Source organism: Oxyura jamaicensis, chromosome 8, assembly GCF_011077185.1.
Source record: "Oxyura jamaicensis isolate SHBP4307 breed ruddy duck chromosome 8, BPBGC_Ojam_1.0, whole genome shotgun sequence".
Classification (NCBI taxonomy): Eukaryota; Metazoa; Chordata; class Aves; order Anseriformes; family Anatidae; genus Oxyura; species Oxyura jamaicensis.
The window spans coordinates 21,716,855-21,732,151 of NC_048900.1; the positions used below are offsets into that span (position 1 = coordinate 21,716,855).

General features: G+C 47.9%; 1 protein-coding gene across 6 annotated transcripts in view; it reads left to right on the plus strand.

Moving 5' to 3' along the window:
• RNF220 (ring finger protein 220) overlaps positions 1–15,297 on the plus strand; it is a 190,543-nt gene that overhangs the window by 136,920 nt on the left and 38,326 nt on the right. For 3 of the 6 annotated variants that reach the window (XM_035333185.1, XM_035333180.1, XM_035333181.1), the window contains 3 exons: positions 247–289; positions 8,124–8,245; positions 9,264–9,396. In XM_035333185.1, coding sequence (XP_035189076.1) covers positions 247–289; positions 8,124–8,245; positions 9,264–9,396 — 298 coding nt within the window. Of the gene's footprint in view, positions 1–6; positions 93–246; positions 290–8,123; positions 8,246–9,263; positions 9,397–15,297 lie in introns of those variants that run through there. The other 3 variants (XM_035333183.1, XM_035333184.1, XM_035333186.1) reach the window with 2 other exon arrangements.

Genomic DNA, 15,297 nt, shown 5'->3' on the forward strand with positions numbered 1-15,297 from the left:
GGGGGGGGGGGGCCGCCGCTCCGCCGCCCCGCCGCCCGCCCGCGGCTATGCAGAGCGGCACGAGGGGGCCCGGCGGCGGCGGCCGGGAAGAGGTGGGGGCGTGTGGCGGCGGGGGAAGGCCCGCTGCGTTGTCCCGGGGGGTGGCCGGGCCTGGGCCTCGTTCACCGTTTTGGGGGGGGGGGGGTGCGGGCGAGGGGTGCATTCAGCGGGTCCTGACGCTTCTCCGCTCTTGTGTCCCCTCTGCAGACCTTCCTGCGGGTGCGAGCCAACCGGCAGACGCGGCTGAACGGTGAGTGCGGCGCCACGGCATGCCCCCGCCCGCAGCACGGCCCTCCCCGCACCCCAACCCCCCCCCCCCGGGGGGCCCGGACCCCCCTGGCCTGGCCGCCTCCCGCAGTCCCTCCCCGGCTGCCTGCCCCCCGGGATGTGCTTTCCACTGCCCGGGTCCCCAGAGCGGGGCCGTGCGCAGGGCCTGGGCCCGCTGCTGTAAGTCCCGGGGCCCAGTGCTGTAGGGCCCCGGGCCCGCTGCTGCATTTCCACGGCTCGCCTGGCAGCATCGAGGTCTCGCAGTAAACTTTCAAACCAGCAGGCTCTGAGTGTCTGGGCGTGCTTGCATCTGACGTCACGGTTGTTGTGATTTGTTTTCCTCTCAGACCCGCAGATCCTGGTGCGTTGCTTTTAATCCCGCATGTCCGGGTGCTTATAACAACAGCAGGACAAATGCGCTTAGTGAAAAGTGTTTTAGTATCCCGAAACTAAACCAGAGATCATTTTCTTTCCATCCCTGTGTTTGCAAATCAAGCGTTACTTTCTTTACTTGAGCAGAAGAAGTTGAAACTCTTCCCAAACTTCAGAGAAGTCAGAATTTACCACTTAAATAATAACAATATTCTGTCATCTGGTGTTAGAGGTGACCAGCTTTAGCTGGCCTAATAGGTACCGCTTGGCTTAGTTGCTCAAGCCACCAGGCTTGCCAGTTTTGAACTTCCTGCTGTGATAGTTTAGGACGACGTGGGTGACAGTGTGCCAACGCCGTTTACTTAGAAAAAGGTAGAGAGATCTTTACAAAACAGCAAAAAGCTTTTAAATTGTGCTGATGCCAAAATAGCTTGCTTAAATCTGAAGTGCTACGTTTAGTATAACCTTAAATGTAAGTTTTATGAAGTTACGGACCCAGTGTCTTTACAAGGAGTACATACCTGAGCTCAGAGATGGCTCGGAGGCTCAGAAATACACACCCGGAGGGCCAGAACCTGTGAACTCTTGAAGGCCTGTCAAGTCATACATCAAAGACATGAGTTACCTTGCATCAGTTTGGGGTAATTGTTGGCATGTGTGCACTACCCGATGAGTGCCGTGAGCTGCCAGTGTTTGCAGGTAGTCAGTCCCCTTTCCTGACACAGACTTCAGATGGCTGAGATGCGCTCGGCTGTTACCCTGCAGCGACTTGTTTTCTGTGACAAAGGTCTCTGGAGTCAGTGATGTCAAACTGTTTCTTTATCATTTTCGGATAGTTCAGTCTAAGCTCACACCTTCCGCCTTTTTTTCAGGCCAATAATTTTATTTTAAAGAAAATCTGAGCCAGGGTTGAGAGGTTCTTGGCATTGTGGAGTCCTTCGGGATGAATGAAAGCTCCTGATGACAGCGTGCTCTGCTGAACTGGCTCAGCGGTGCCTCCTGCTTTTGACTTCAGCCTGACAGGGCTGCAGTGCTGTCAGTGTGGGCTGCAATCTAGGAACTCCTCTTGGGCCCTGTTCTGGGATGTTTTTGTGAACCTGGGCTTGTCAGCTAATGGGGGTCTCAAGTTCTGCTTAGCATTTGCATTGCTTTTGCTGAACCCTTTTTGTATTAGATGTCTTGGGGTACAGTGAGCAGAACTAACAGACATGTTCCAGGTGAGGACGTTTGGTTAATTGATATAATACACTTCAAATTCTGGTGTTACCTGGCGGTTCTGCTCTATACCCTAACAGTACCAGGTCCAGAAGTTAGGAAGCTGAATGCAGAAATATTACCTGAAATGCTTTGGATCACAAATAAAGTCAAGCCAGATCAAAATTGGTTCCTCCTGACTTTAGCTTTTCATAATTCATGGTTGTTGTTCACAGAACATCCCCGTAGCGATGCCTGGTTCAGTCCTGTGCTGTTAGATTAGCATCCAGCCGGATGGTTGGCTGGGTGTACAGCTCCTTTCAGTGCTTATGACCACCAAACTCTGCCTTTCTTCTTTCCTCCTCAGCACTTGTTTGCACTGAAATAACTTGTGGTATCCATAAGCTTTGCCACGTTACTGTGAAACAGTTATTTAAGCACCGTTGCTCCAGATGGAGCACACTTGAGTGCTGTGGGGAAAAAAAATGCTTATTTGTCTATATCTTGTGTTTTAATGAGCATCTAATCAATCGCACAATTTTATAGCTTGCTCTGTGAGATTGGTTTCCTTATCCCTGTCAGTTTACATTGTCAGAATTTTTGTAGGACTTGTCCAAAGACATCTGGCTCTTTGTCGAGTGTTCTTATTGCCACACTGAAGAATCTTAGCATACAGAAACTCGGTCTGTCTGTCAATGAAAGATGTACCATTTTGTTTGTTTCTGTTATGTTCTAAAGGTATTTTTCAGTATCGTTGCTACCAGTTTGTCTTGGTATCTCTGAAGTTTCTTACCAGCTGAGCTCCAGGATCACCTGGGGAAATTCCTCCTGTAAAAGGAGACCCGTGGTGTCTGCTGTTCTCCCACGTTGTCCTTGACTCAAATCTCAGCTGCCCTGGCTTTTTGTGCCTGATTCCCGCCAGATCTCCTGGGTTTGTTTCATCCCATTGCGGTCTGTTCAGGCAGTACAACAAGAGCTAAGAGAAGGTAGAGAGAGGGGCGTCTTCTGTGAGCTGCAGTTGGCTGCCAGGTGATTAGGTCGCGATAGTTACGTGGTTTACAGGTACCTGACGGTTCAGAATTTTAATTCTGTAAGTCAAGCTTTTAACTTGAATTGAGCTGTAAGTATGGTGAATGCATTTGCAAGCTTTGGAGCAGCAGATTAATGTTCTGTCTTTCAGGCTCTTGACTGAGTGCTTGTATCTGAAGCTCCCCGTCGGTCTCAGTGAGCTAATCCAGCACCTTTCACCTGTGCTAAACTCACTTTGCAGAGGTGGTGTCCTCGTGAACCCAGGAGTAGGAGGTGCTGATTTCTTTCTCACATGGGTTTGTAAGGAGGCATTTCTTTCATTTGCCTTGTTTCCAGTGTCACCAGAGTCAAAACTTTGAGCCACCCTGTAAATTGATGCTTATGGAATTTAACCTGCTTGGGTGCTCATTCCAAATCAGAAGCACAAAGTTACACGGTAGTCTATCGGAACGTGGATCCTACAGGTCGAGGCTGTGCCACCCTCAGGGAATAGTGTCAGACAGAAGATCGCTGAAAATTATCAGTGTGGAAGTTTGGCTGTGCAAATCTGAAAGCCCCATTGGGACCCATCTGCGAATTTGGCCCTTAGTGTTCTCTCTCAGGCAGGTGAGCAGCAAATTACACATGAGGTCTGAAGCGGATTTATTCTTGACCATCTGTTTTCCTGCTCTAGCATGTTCCTGAGGTGGCTTTTTGTACTCCGCCATTGCTGCCTTTGTTCCTTGGATCAGATGCTCTTCGATAAGTTGATCAGCCCCAGAAGCTCTTTGTCATAAGTCCAACAAAGCGTAAGCACCTCGTAAAACTCTCGCAGTAGATTTGTAGAGTAGGTGCTCGGATATCTTCGATCCCAATTGAGGGGTGTTTGCAAAGTCGGCTTTCTCAGCAGAGCTACAGAGTAAGTCCTTACAAAGCTCCTTTTGCAGCTGCCTGGGACACTGGTTCCAGCTCCGATGGTGCCCCTAACGGAACGCCGAAGGGATTGGCGTTGGACTCGAACCAGCACCAGCGCATCGTGGGCTTCTGCAGCTGGTGATGGGTGGGGGAGGGATAAAGCTAGATGGTTTCTACCGGAAAGGAGACAAAAATGTTTCCATTTAATTTGATTGGCCTGCCATTGCAGGAGCTGCTAATGATGTCTGCATGGGGCTCGGGGGACCACTCAAACTGGTGGAAGGAATCATAAGAGATATTGCTAGTAACTTAATCATCTCCTTCGATGCTGCAGGAGAGCTTTGTGTAGTGTCCACTGCAGGATGCTCTGTAAGAGCTCTCCAGAGGCAATTAGACTGCCCTGTCCTGAAGGTGGATTTCTGGTTACTGGGGAGGGCAGCACTGAATGCTGAAACCCGGTAGCTTTTTTCCCAGGAAACTTTTCTGGGCTAGAGAATAACCTAATCTGTAGGCATTAATAAGGCTTAGCCTAGATAGGAAGAGCCCACTGTGAGAAAAGACGCTGGGTCCCTTCTGCCCATAAAGTAGCAGTGCCTGGCTCCTTCTTTCCCTTCTGGGAAAGCAGGGCCCAGAGGCACGAGGGGCTTTGGAAACCCAGGTTCCAGTTTGGCTCCTCTTCCTCCAGTGCAAGCAGCTTCTCGCCTGGTGCAGGCCAGGATGAGAACGACCCCATGTCAGGAAAGGGAAGCTTCCTCAGCCAGCTCCTGAGTTAAGATGGGAGACACTAACATAGAGCTGGGTCCTTGCAAAGGGTCACCTTGAATAGAGCTGGGTCCTTGCAAAGGGTCACCTTGAAAGGTGCCCTTCATGGGTGGGGGCCACCTTCCTGGGAGCTTGCAGGCTCCCAGCTCAGCGCTGGTAGGGCTCAGAAAAGAGGTGGTGGTGGTGTCAGCAGAGCAACGCTACAGGGGGACGTGGGAGGACAAAGTGCTCTCTGCGTTAGTGCAGCCCGAGGGAGGATGTGCCCAACAAGGGCACTGCTGTAGGGTAAGGCTGCTGAAGGTGTCTGTGAGAAGTGGGACCTTCGAGGTGCTAGAAGCCCTCTGATGGCCTTATAATAATTATTAATGTTAATAAAAAGTAGTGAACTCCTCACCTCCTGGCAGAAGGCTGGAATAATAAGTACAGTCTTTGATCAGGTGGAGATAAGAAGGGGTCAGCCCCGTGCAAAGCCCTGCTTCCCTGAGCTCCGTCCTTTGCAGCCAGTTCTCCTCTGGCTGTGTTTTTATCTCCCTGAATTACAAGAGGGAATGGCTTTTCTTTTTTTTTCCCCTCTCCCAAGCTTCTTCGACAGGAGTGTGGGGGAGAGGGATTAGTGAGCTAATTAGAAATGATTGCATCTATCAACACTAATTAACAATCCTGTGGTCTCACTCGCATGTTCTTTTGAGCTGTTCCCCGTCGGGACAGCGCCACAATCACCCCGTGCCTTTGGGGCCGCTCTGTCCCTGCTGCGCTGATTGGAAGTGATAGCCGGGGATGGAGAGCGCTGCCCGGGATGGGCTTCGGAGGCTGCGGCGTTTCCTTTCCTTTTCTGCTGTCACCAGGGGCACCCCGAGCCTCCGTGGGTATGGCGTTGCTGCTGCTAATGACCACGGAATGAAAATGGCAGGGGGATTCGGTTTCAACACCTCTCCCGTCCAGTGGCTTTTTCACTTGTGGCACTGGAAGTGAAAGGGCTGCTTCTCCGAGAAGCCAAACGAGCCAAGGGAGGAGCTGTCTGCTGGGTCTGGCACGGAGCTGAAAGAGCTTGGTTCTGTTCCCAGCTCTGCTGCAGCACTTCGGCAAAGCAGGTGCTTGTTGTGGCAAAAGGATCCCAGGAATTTATCGGTGCAAGACCTACAACACGGTGCTTTTCCGTGTGTGCATGGGCTGGAGGAGTCTGGCAGTTCCAAAATCCAAAATACTGATAGACTTGTCCGACAGACTGACTGACCTGGAATCATCCTACTCAAACATTTTACCGGCTCCTTCCCTCCATGTTTAAAACCAGGATGAGGTGAGGGGAGGATGTCTGCGACCAGGAGAGATAAGGCTTTGTTTCCATCTTCGTGCATTTTGCTCTGGTCACATAGGTGTTTACTGGGGTATGGTAGAGTCAGATTCCAGCCTCCTCTCCTGTTTGGTGCTGGCTCTGCAGAGCTAATGAGGCAAGGAAAGACTATCTGAAACTGGCGTGGAAGAGCCGTGCTGCAGGATACAGGTACTCACTAACCCAGAACTCCAGAAGTCTCTCATGCACTGAAGTACAAAGCAGACAGAGCATGGATTAACTGGGGCTGCTGCTGGCAAGAGGGCTGCGTGACCTCGGCGGAGGAAGAGGAGGAGGGATGGATTTGGGGCTTCAGGAAGGGAAGAGAAAACAGAGAAGCTTGGGGAGGGGTCATTGTCTTATTTAAAAGTGGAGCATAATTCATTTGGGCACACTGAAATCAGAAATAACACTTTATAATTAACGTTTGCTTCTGTTTTGACTGGAAGTCAAGCAGTTTAGGAGTAAAGGTTGGCAGTATGAGAAAAAATAACTGGTTTATGCAGACAAAACAGGAGGGAAACGAGCAAAAACATCCTCCTAGGAGTACCGAACTACCTGAAGTATGAGAGAGGCAGGTGAGCTGTCTGCCTAGCGCGAGAGAGGAATGTGGAACTTCAGCAGACAAAATCCAGACAATTGCTGAAGGTGGTGTGCGTTTACTCAAGGATCGCTGTTGTTCCAAGTGCCAGGCCTCAGAAATGCTCCTGGTTTAGTCTCAAGTCATCTCTTACTGTAGGAATGTTACACTTGCAGAATCCTTTTCATGAAACCAGGAACACAAGGCTGCTATGGAGGGAGGGTTTTGTTTTCAAATCTGCTCGCTTTCAGTGCAGAAAAGCATTGTCCAGGGAAGAATTTGCTGCTCTCTTAATTCTAGAGCATCTCGGAGTGTAGGGGATGGTGAATACTCCTAATTCTGAGTTGTGGGAAGCATGTCCTAACCCAGAGAGTCCTACGTCCATGGGAAGCCAACAGGAAAGCCTTGAAAGAAGCCTTTCCGGTCTGTGTTGGTGCGCTCAGCTAAATCGTGACAAATCACTCGGTGATGTGAATGCACTAAACTGACGTATTTTAGAAAACAGTCGACAGAAACTTTCCCCATACCCTGGTAGGGTCCTGGCGTTCCAGCACCTTTCTCCTCGTTGCTGGCTGCAGGGAGCTGTTGATCTTCCAGTCTGCAGGCACAAAGGCTCAGAGCACGCCGCAGCGCTCACCACGTCAGGAACGATTTCTGGCTAACACAGCTCTTTGGTGGTGTCATCTCTCATTATCACTTGGGCTTTCCTTGGGCTTTTCCTTGTCTCTCATTCAGAATTTTGACCTTCCTTATTAATTAAACAGGAACTTTCCTGCAGCCAGTGATTGAGTTATTTGGTAATACCTGCCTAAAGCCATCATCATAAAGGACAGAAGTTCTTTTTAATGCAAATGATTTGGTTCCAGATGTTTTGATCACATTAAACGATGGCTCAAATTAACCAGAGATTGGATTAAGCAACAGGCTACCTTGGCTGCTTTTTCTAATCATTGTGATTCCTAACGTGTTTGTTTCCCAGTGCGTGCCCTCAGGAAGGCGGCGTAGCCCCCAGTTTCTCTGCACGTGAAAATAGTGAAATATCAGAGACAGAAGCTATCTAGGATAGGTGCTGCATTTGTACCAGCAAGGATCTTTCCATAAATGTTACCTGCTACTAAAGTGCTACTTTGACTTGTGACGGGCTAGGAATGAATTATTCAGGGTGTGCAGGTCCTGAAGGTGCTTGTAACCCAACTTGTCCAAGGCTTCTGGGGCACTGCACCTACTCTCTGTGGTCTGAGCTCGTTTCTGTGTTTCTTGAACTCAGGAGGCATGATCCAGAACAGGGTTCAGGGGCTTGATCACTGAGATTTTAAAGCAATCTTGGGCTTCCAAGAGAGAGTATTTTACCATTTGAGTAACTTACTTAGGGTTGTGCAGTGGGTGTTTGCTCTCCTAGCTCTTCAGCTGTGAGTAGCTGCCTTTCTGAAATCAGGTTATACTGAGCCCCAGGTTGCAGGTTTAATGTGGAAAGCACTAAGTACAATTCTCCGTGCTGTTTAGGAGGTCAGAAAAAGGAGTTGCCATGGGATTTTCTGGTGTGAAATCTTACCATTTCTGCCCAAGGTTTGTTCTTTGGAGCTGAGCACCCTTGGAAAAGTGCATCTGCAAACTTGACATGTCTTCCTTTTTTCTTTCCTTGGTTTCTCCATGCAGCTCGGATTGGAAAAATGAAACGGAGGAAGCAAGACGAAGGGCAGGTATGTCCCCTCTGCAGCCGACCTCTGTCAGGATCCGAGGAGGAGATGAGTAGGCATGTGGAACAATGCCTTGCAAAGGTAGAGGCGCAGCAGGATCGCCAGCTGCCATTCCCTTCTCCCTACTCCCGGCTTTGTCTGCAACTGACCTAATGTGGGGCAAAAACTAACATTGCTGAGCTCGCAAGCAATGCTAACTATGTCTCCCTGAGATCTGTAGTCACTTGCCTTTGTCTTGGAAGATGGATTCTTCTGGATTTTCTCCTGTGTAGCATTAGTGACTTTTTTATTTCATGCACCCCTTCACCGTTATTGAAGTTGAAGTTGTAGACTGTAAAGGTAGAGCTATTGAAGTTTATGAAGCCTTTTGTAGGACTTCATGCTTCCCGTGGAGCACAGCCAGAAGAGTTATTTCTGATCTCTGCCTTTGACAACATCAGAATTATTTTTTGTTGGCTTCTTTTGTAAGGCTGGCACTTGTAAATGTTGCATGACCACCTTACACTAGGAAGTATATTTGAGCAGAACCGTTCTCTTGCTGTTCTTCCCAAAGACGGGAATAACGAGGAACAAGCCCTAGGGGAAAGAGTTGCCGTAGGGCTTTTCACGCTTTTTTTGCAGAAAAGCCCACAGCAGAGAACAAACTGATTCTTGTTTGCATCAAGAGGTGCGTGATGTAAGGAGGGGTGTCTTTTGATCAGTACACCCAAATAATGTGCTCTAGGAGAACATTCCTTGCCAGTTCCTATAGCTTGGGAGCTTCTCTGTGTTGGGGATCAAAGAAATCTGTTGCTTCTATGATAGAGAGGGAAGTCATGCATGCAAAGTCAGGGAACGCATGTGAAATGCACGTGTGTCATTGTAGGAATCAGAGCTTAAATTTCTGTGCGCAAAAATGATGACCCCTTGCCACTTCTGTTCTTAAGGTTGTCGCGTTTGTCTAGTGCTGATTCACTTCTTGATGACTGGGGATGGGGGAGGGAAGCCGACGCTGCCCTGGGAACAGTCCAGCTTTCCTTCTCCATCCCACCCTGAACTGTTAACCTCAAAGAGCTTCTTTGTGCATCTCAACGTTCTGCCCCTGCTTTACCCTGTGCAGAGAGAAGGCTCCTGCATGACTGAAGATGACTCTGTGGACATCGAGAACGAGAACGGCAACCGCTTTGAAGAGTACGAATGGTGTGGGCAGAAGAGGATACGGGCTACCACTCTCCTGGAGGGAGGATTTCGAGGTGCGCCAATGTTTTGGGGTCTCTTGTGAATTGTTCTGCTGTTGAAGTTAATCCTTGCTGGTCTTTGAAGGGTGGGACCTGGAAATCTCTTTCACAAAGGGTGGGACCCTAGCCCTTTGCAAGAAAGTAAAGCAATTCCAGCTTTCTGCCCCTCTGGAATTATAGGAGTCAAAATTTCTGCGAACCTTGAACAAAAGCATGGCATTATTTCTTGCTCGAGAAATGTGGCTAAAGAGGGAATGAGTAGGAACGGGTGGAAGGGGGAGATCATTTGGGGAAAATAGCTTCTTATATGTTACACATAGTGAGATATACGTGGAAATATGTGAAGAGAGGGAAATAGAAATGAAATTGTAAAAATTCCCAGCCTGGAGTGACGAAAGCTGGTGTATCAGCCTCTGGTGATGTATTGAAGGTGACAGCTAAGTCGCTTTAGCACCTGCATAAAATATTAAAGGCCCGGTTGTGCATTTATCACTCCATCCCTTTTAAGGTTGATAAATGAGAATCTAGGAACCTGCTCTGCACCTCCAGCGCTGCAAGCCCTTAGGGCTCCCAGACAAACACATTTTATTTTTCCTTCTTCTTCTGCTCCTTCCCCAGTGACGGGGAAATCAGTTACTGAGGAGAGAGTGAGTTATGGCAAAATTTGACCTCTCGTGAGCTTTATTGGTGAATGTAATTTTAGCTAGAAACCTGGCCCCTTTCTTACACTCAGCCCTTTGGCCTCGAACAGGAGGATTTACTAAACTGTTCTTTGGCACGAACCTCTGGCACTAAAGGGGAGCCTCTCGCAAGCAATCCACGTAGTGCATGCCTAATGAGGGGAGGAAAGCTGGCTCCCTCCGTTCAATAAAGAGGATGAGATGTGATCTCTTCCTTTATCAGCTTGGATTTTAATTTAAAATATCTCAAGGGGAAAGGCTACCAAGTAAGGGACTTGGACTTAAAAGCCAGTTGTGCTCAGTGGCAACCTGGCACTCCTGCTCTGCTCTTACCTTCCTCTGAAATTAAATCGTAGCAGAGCAGATGATCAGGAGCACAGAGGTGAAGGAACAGCTTCTTCGGGTTTTAACGGCTACCCAGCAAAGCTCACATTGGTTACTTCCCATGTCTGTGGCCTTCATTTTTGTAACATTTTTTCCCCAGTGTGGAGAGCTGAGTCTGTGATTTGAGGCAGAGTTCTGATGAGACCATGCAGGGCCTTAGGCTTTTCTTTAGTACAGTTATTACAATCAGTAGCAGGGAAGCGTGGGATGCTTGTATGTCACTGTCAATACTGGTCCTGTTGAGAAAAGCTACTCAGTTCATTTCTGCCGCTCTCTCTGCACAGTTTTCTCCTTCACCCTCACCAAACAATTGAGTTTTTGGGAACAGTGTTCCAGTTTCTTTGGACCTGACATTGTGGTGTTTTCACCTGGATAATATTCCCAGGCTGTATAAATGCAGAGTACTTACTCCTTGGTACTTCTTCCTTATTTTAACTGGAACTCTCAGATGTGGTATTTTACATTTATATAAACCATTATCATGGTATAACCCAAGATTATACCCCTTCCCTTCTTGGTGCAGGATGCTCTTTGCTAAGCAGGGAACATTTTCCCACCAACTTCCTACCACGTGTTTTGAGGTGACCATATAATATCTGCAGAGTACCTGCCTACCCTACATGAGAAGTTTCCATGAAATTTGGATGCTGATGCCAAAGCAAAGCTGGAATGATCTCACTTGTTGGCCAATTGTATTTCTTTTTAAGCAACTTATACTTTTTCATGCTCCCATTAGGGGTTCTCATGTTTGCTCTGGCTGCTGGCATTCAGAGGTCTTTATCAGTCAGGCCTGCTTTGTGCACTGTCGAGTAAACTAAAGGTGTCTGTCTTTTTCATTCTCTGCCAATGCTGGTTCTCCCCTTGTTTTTGGGGCAGAATCCCTAATGTACGACCCTGAAGCACAGCACAGCGTTTTAGAGATGCTCTCCGATGCTTAAACCTGCTTTGTGTGGAGTTGGCAAGGCCCTCGTTAACCCTCCTCACCCGAGGCTCTGTGCTTGGCTCCGTTCCCTTTGCTGAGAAGCAGCAGCGATGTGGAAATCAAAGGCCTTTCACAACGCCAGACAGCCTTTGCCAGGCTTCAGGGATGTCACCAACGTCTAAAGAGTTGACGTGGGGAAATACATAAAACCAGAAGGGAGAAGAGATGGCCGTGTGTCTCATCAATTTCAGTTTTAATGGTGTGTTGCTGTGAGGAGATGTCACAGCCGGGCGCTGGGGGAAGCAGGTTGCTGCGGCCATCTCAGAGTCATCTCAGCGCACCGGGCAGCCTCACAGAACGGGCTCAAACTTAGCACCTGGCTACTTTTTTTTGTCGTTTTTTGGTTAATGGACAAAGTTGGTCACTCTCAAGGTGAAGAAAACTTTAATTATATGAAAGATCCCCTCAGGATCTCAGGTGAGGGGAGGTTGGGAGATCTTGGGGTTTTTCCTCTCGAAAACAAAAGTCAGGGAAATGACCACCCTGCTCAGATATTCTGGAAGATTGTCTAATGCTTGAGAGCAATCGCAGTCTGAAAGTCTTGCCTGTGTGGTTCTTAGGATGGAGCTTTCTTGTTCCCAAAGCTGTTACAGGGAAGACTTGCCCCTCTCATCGAGGGGCTGTCCCAGGAGGTGGAAATTCTTTGTCTTCCAGCTACAAACCCACAATGGGCTCTCATGGAGCAGAGCCAAATGTGCTTACCCCAAATTGCAGAATGTAAATTAAGATTGTTGGCCATTACATAGGATTTGGCACCACTTTGTTTCAGCAGAGGCTCTGTTTGAGGTAGGAATTTGTATCTGGAGACGTTTGTTCTGTTTGGGATGGGTGCGGAAGGCTACCAGCATGAAATACTGCTATTTTAATCAGGCTCTTGCTTCGAAGCGAAAAGCTGTACAGAAGTATTAATAAAATCTATTCCTATCTCAGAACTGTTACAAGACTAAAATTTCTTTTGAAATACCTGAACGCTTGGTAGCCATCTGTCCCCATGTCTCAGGATCATCCCTCTCCGATGGGCTTTGTTGCGGGAGATTATTTCATGCAATCTTTGTCTAATGAGTTTCTCTGTTTAGGAAGCCAACGAGGCTTCACAAGTGAAAGCATCAAGTGGCTCCCTCTCTGATGTTTTTTTTTTACCACTCAACGTATTTGTAGCAGCTCTTCTGTTCCTCTCCAGAATGGATGCACGTTACCCTCGGTGTTTACACTGTAAGGTTATCCCTTTAAAGAATTCCTGAGGGAAGTTCAAAAGGTTTTTTTTTTTTTTTTTTCTTTGAAAGATTCAGTGTCTCTTTTTGTGCGTATGTCTCTTACTTGAAAGAAGGAAAAGGGAGGGGGGGAGAGGAAAAAAAAGTGCTTTATCTGAAAAGAATCGCATCAGCTTCGCGCTGATAGAAGCCGCTGTCATCTCTTAAACGGCTTAGCACAGTCAAAAGGCAAGAGGACTTAAAACAGTGTCTTACACAGGGATCGATGGGTGGAACACACAACTCCTAACTGCAAAAAAAAAAAAAAAAAAAGAAGTGCAGGGGGGAGAGATAACGGTAATGATTGCATTGAGGGAAGCTTGAGGGTGGCTTGTTCTTTGTAAGGCAGCTTCAAAGGTGTCTGGAGCGGTGCCTGAGCAAACTGTCCTGTGAAGTCGCTGCCTCTGTAGGGCTGCGGGAGGAGGGAGGGGGCCGCTCGCACCCTTCTGTTCCTTAGCAGATGGGACAAAGTGGATTAGTAAATGCCAGGGTAGCAGCTCCCTTCTGCCACCCGCGCGTTTGAGGAGAGATTTTTGTCACTCGATCTCTGGGAAGGGGGTTCGCCCAGGAGAGGGGCAGGAGGCGAGCTGCGGCCGGGGCTGTCGGTGGGGGGACGGGATGTCAGTTTATCGATCGCACCTCAGTCAGGAGAGCTGCAGGCACAGTGCTCTGAGCACGAGCGGCAGCGTGCTTAATGTGATTGAAAGGCAGTTAAAATGGCGGTGACCTTTTCAGGGGGAATTAGATTGCCTGCCAAGAGTGGTTAGAGGGAGTGATAACGCCAGCTTGAGGAAGCTGTCCAGTCTGCTTCAAAGGGAGGGAGACAGAGACAGGGAAAGCAAACCAGCAGCAAGTACCATTTAAAGCACGAGCCACGCGGTCTGATAGAACAGAGATTGCTGTCCTCTTTAGATATGAAAAGATTGAAGAATTGTAGCAAAGTTCTCCCCACCCGTGCTGTCCTCCTTTTCTCCCTTCCATCTCCCCCAGTGCAAAGCCTTCCTCTGGGTACAGTGCCAGGGTTGTCACCATTGCTCTTCTGGGCTTCTCTACTTCAACGGATCAATTGCCTTGAAAATAAGACAGAAGAGGGGAAGACTTTGAAAGCGTTAAAATGGTAAGCAGGGCATTTTCAGGGAAGAATGCTTTCTAAGAAAGATCAACACGATGACAAGGATCCAACTGATGGATTGCAAATACTGTGAAAGAAGAAATGGGGATTACTTGACTCAAGTTTCTCTTTATTTCTCCATTCTGCCCTCCTCCCAAGATAGCAAAGGGCTTGTTATCCATTCATTAATGTCTTTAACTGGTGCTGCTCTTTTCTCTTGCTAACGTATGCAAAGAGAGACTTGGTAAAGCCTTATAAGCTGTAACAAACTACAGTTATCCCAGGGTGCCCATTTGCATTGGATCTCATGTCATGTACAATTAGGGCAGCTGCGTGGAAAGTGGGACTGTATTAAAATGTCTGAAAGTTTACAGCAGATGGCTGTAGTCCCACAGTCAGCTTTATCTCTGCAGAATCAAGATGTGCGTCGGTTTGAGCAGCAAGTGTTACAGACTAGCCTCCTTCCTCCATAGACTAGTTGTCCAGGGAAGAGCTATATGGCAATAGCTATGCTCTCCTCCAATTTATTCTCCTTCTGAATACCTGTAACATTAGAAGGCGTGAGTATTAACATTGTAAGCTGTCTTCAGGATCTAAGGAGATGCTTTTCATTTCCCCGCCCCAGCAGCAGGTGTTTGTGAACACAATGAGTTTGCTTGTGCCTGGGCAGAAAGCTCCAAACAGAGGCACAGCTGAGTTTTCCTTCTTCTCAGTGCAAAGTAATGAACACGAAACTCTTGGAACAAAACTCTACAAACTGTATGTGTGTGGGGAAACTGAAGCATGAAGAAGCAACTGCTCCAATGTTATAAAGGTAGTGGCAAAGCTTGCAACAGAGCTTGTAACAGCCAGAACCCCACCTAGTAGCCAGCTGTGCTCTCTTCAGATAAAATACAATGGGGCATGCAGGAAAGCTTCTGTAGATGGGGGAATTTTGCAAGTTTCAATGTGAGGAGCTTCACGCTGCATTTAGGGCCATACCAATAAGAGCGTATAAACTGATCTCCTCAAATTCAGCAAATTAATTTTATCTGAGAAGTAGAAGTGTGGCTTCTCCTAAGAGACCACATGGGAAATAGAATATGTCAACTGGCATATTTAGGTCGTTTTTAGAAGAATGATCAAGTAACCAGAATCATCTTCCCCACTTCTGTGGAGATGAGTCAGAATTCATTCATTTCGCCCTGGCAGGCTAAAGCAGATTTCAACTTGGATGCAAGAGGAGTCTGTGGTAAGAGCACAGGAAGTCTTTGCCATAATGAAATTCTTAATCTTCCTCCCACTTAGCAAGAGCTCAGTTCATTGCCTTTCTCTGTCACACTTCCAGCATCAGCTTTCATCATGGCTCATTCTGTAAGGTGAATGCAATTCTGCATCTACGCATCTGAACATCCTTCCCAGCCCCTCATTGTTCGCATTTTTGCTTTCCCATGTTTGGTTTGTTACCTTCTGCTGGTCACTTCTACCAGTTGTAAGCTTCAAAGTGCGTGAGATGTATAAATTCAGTGT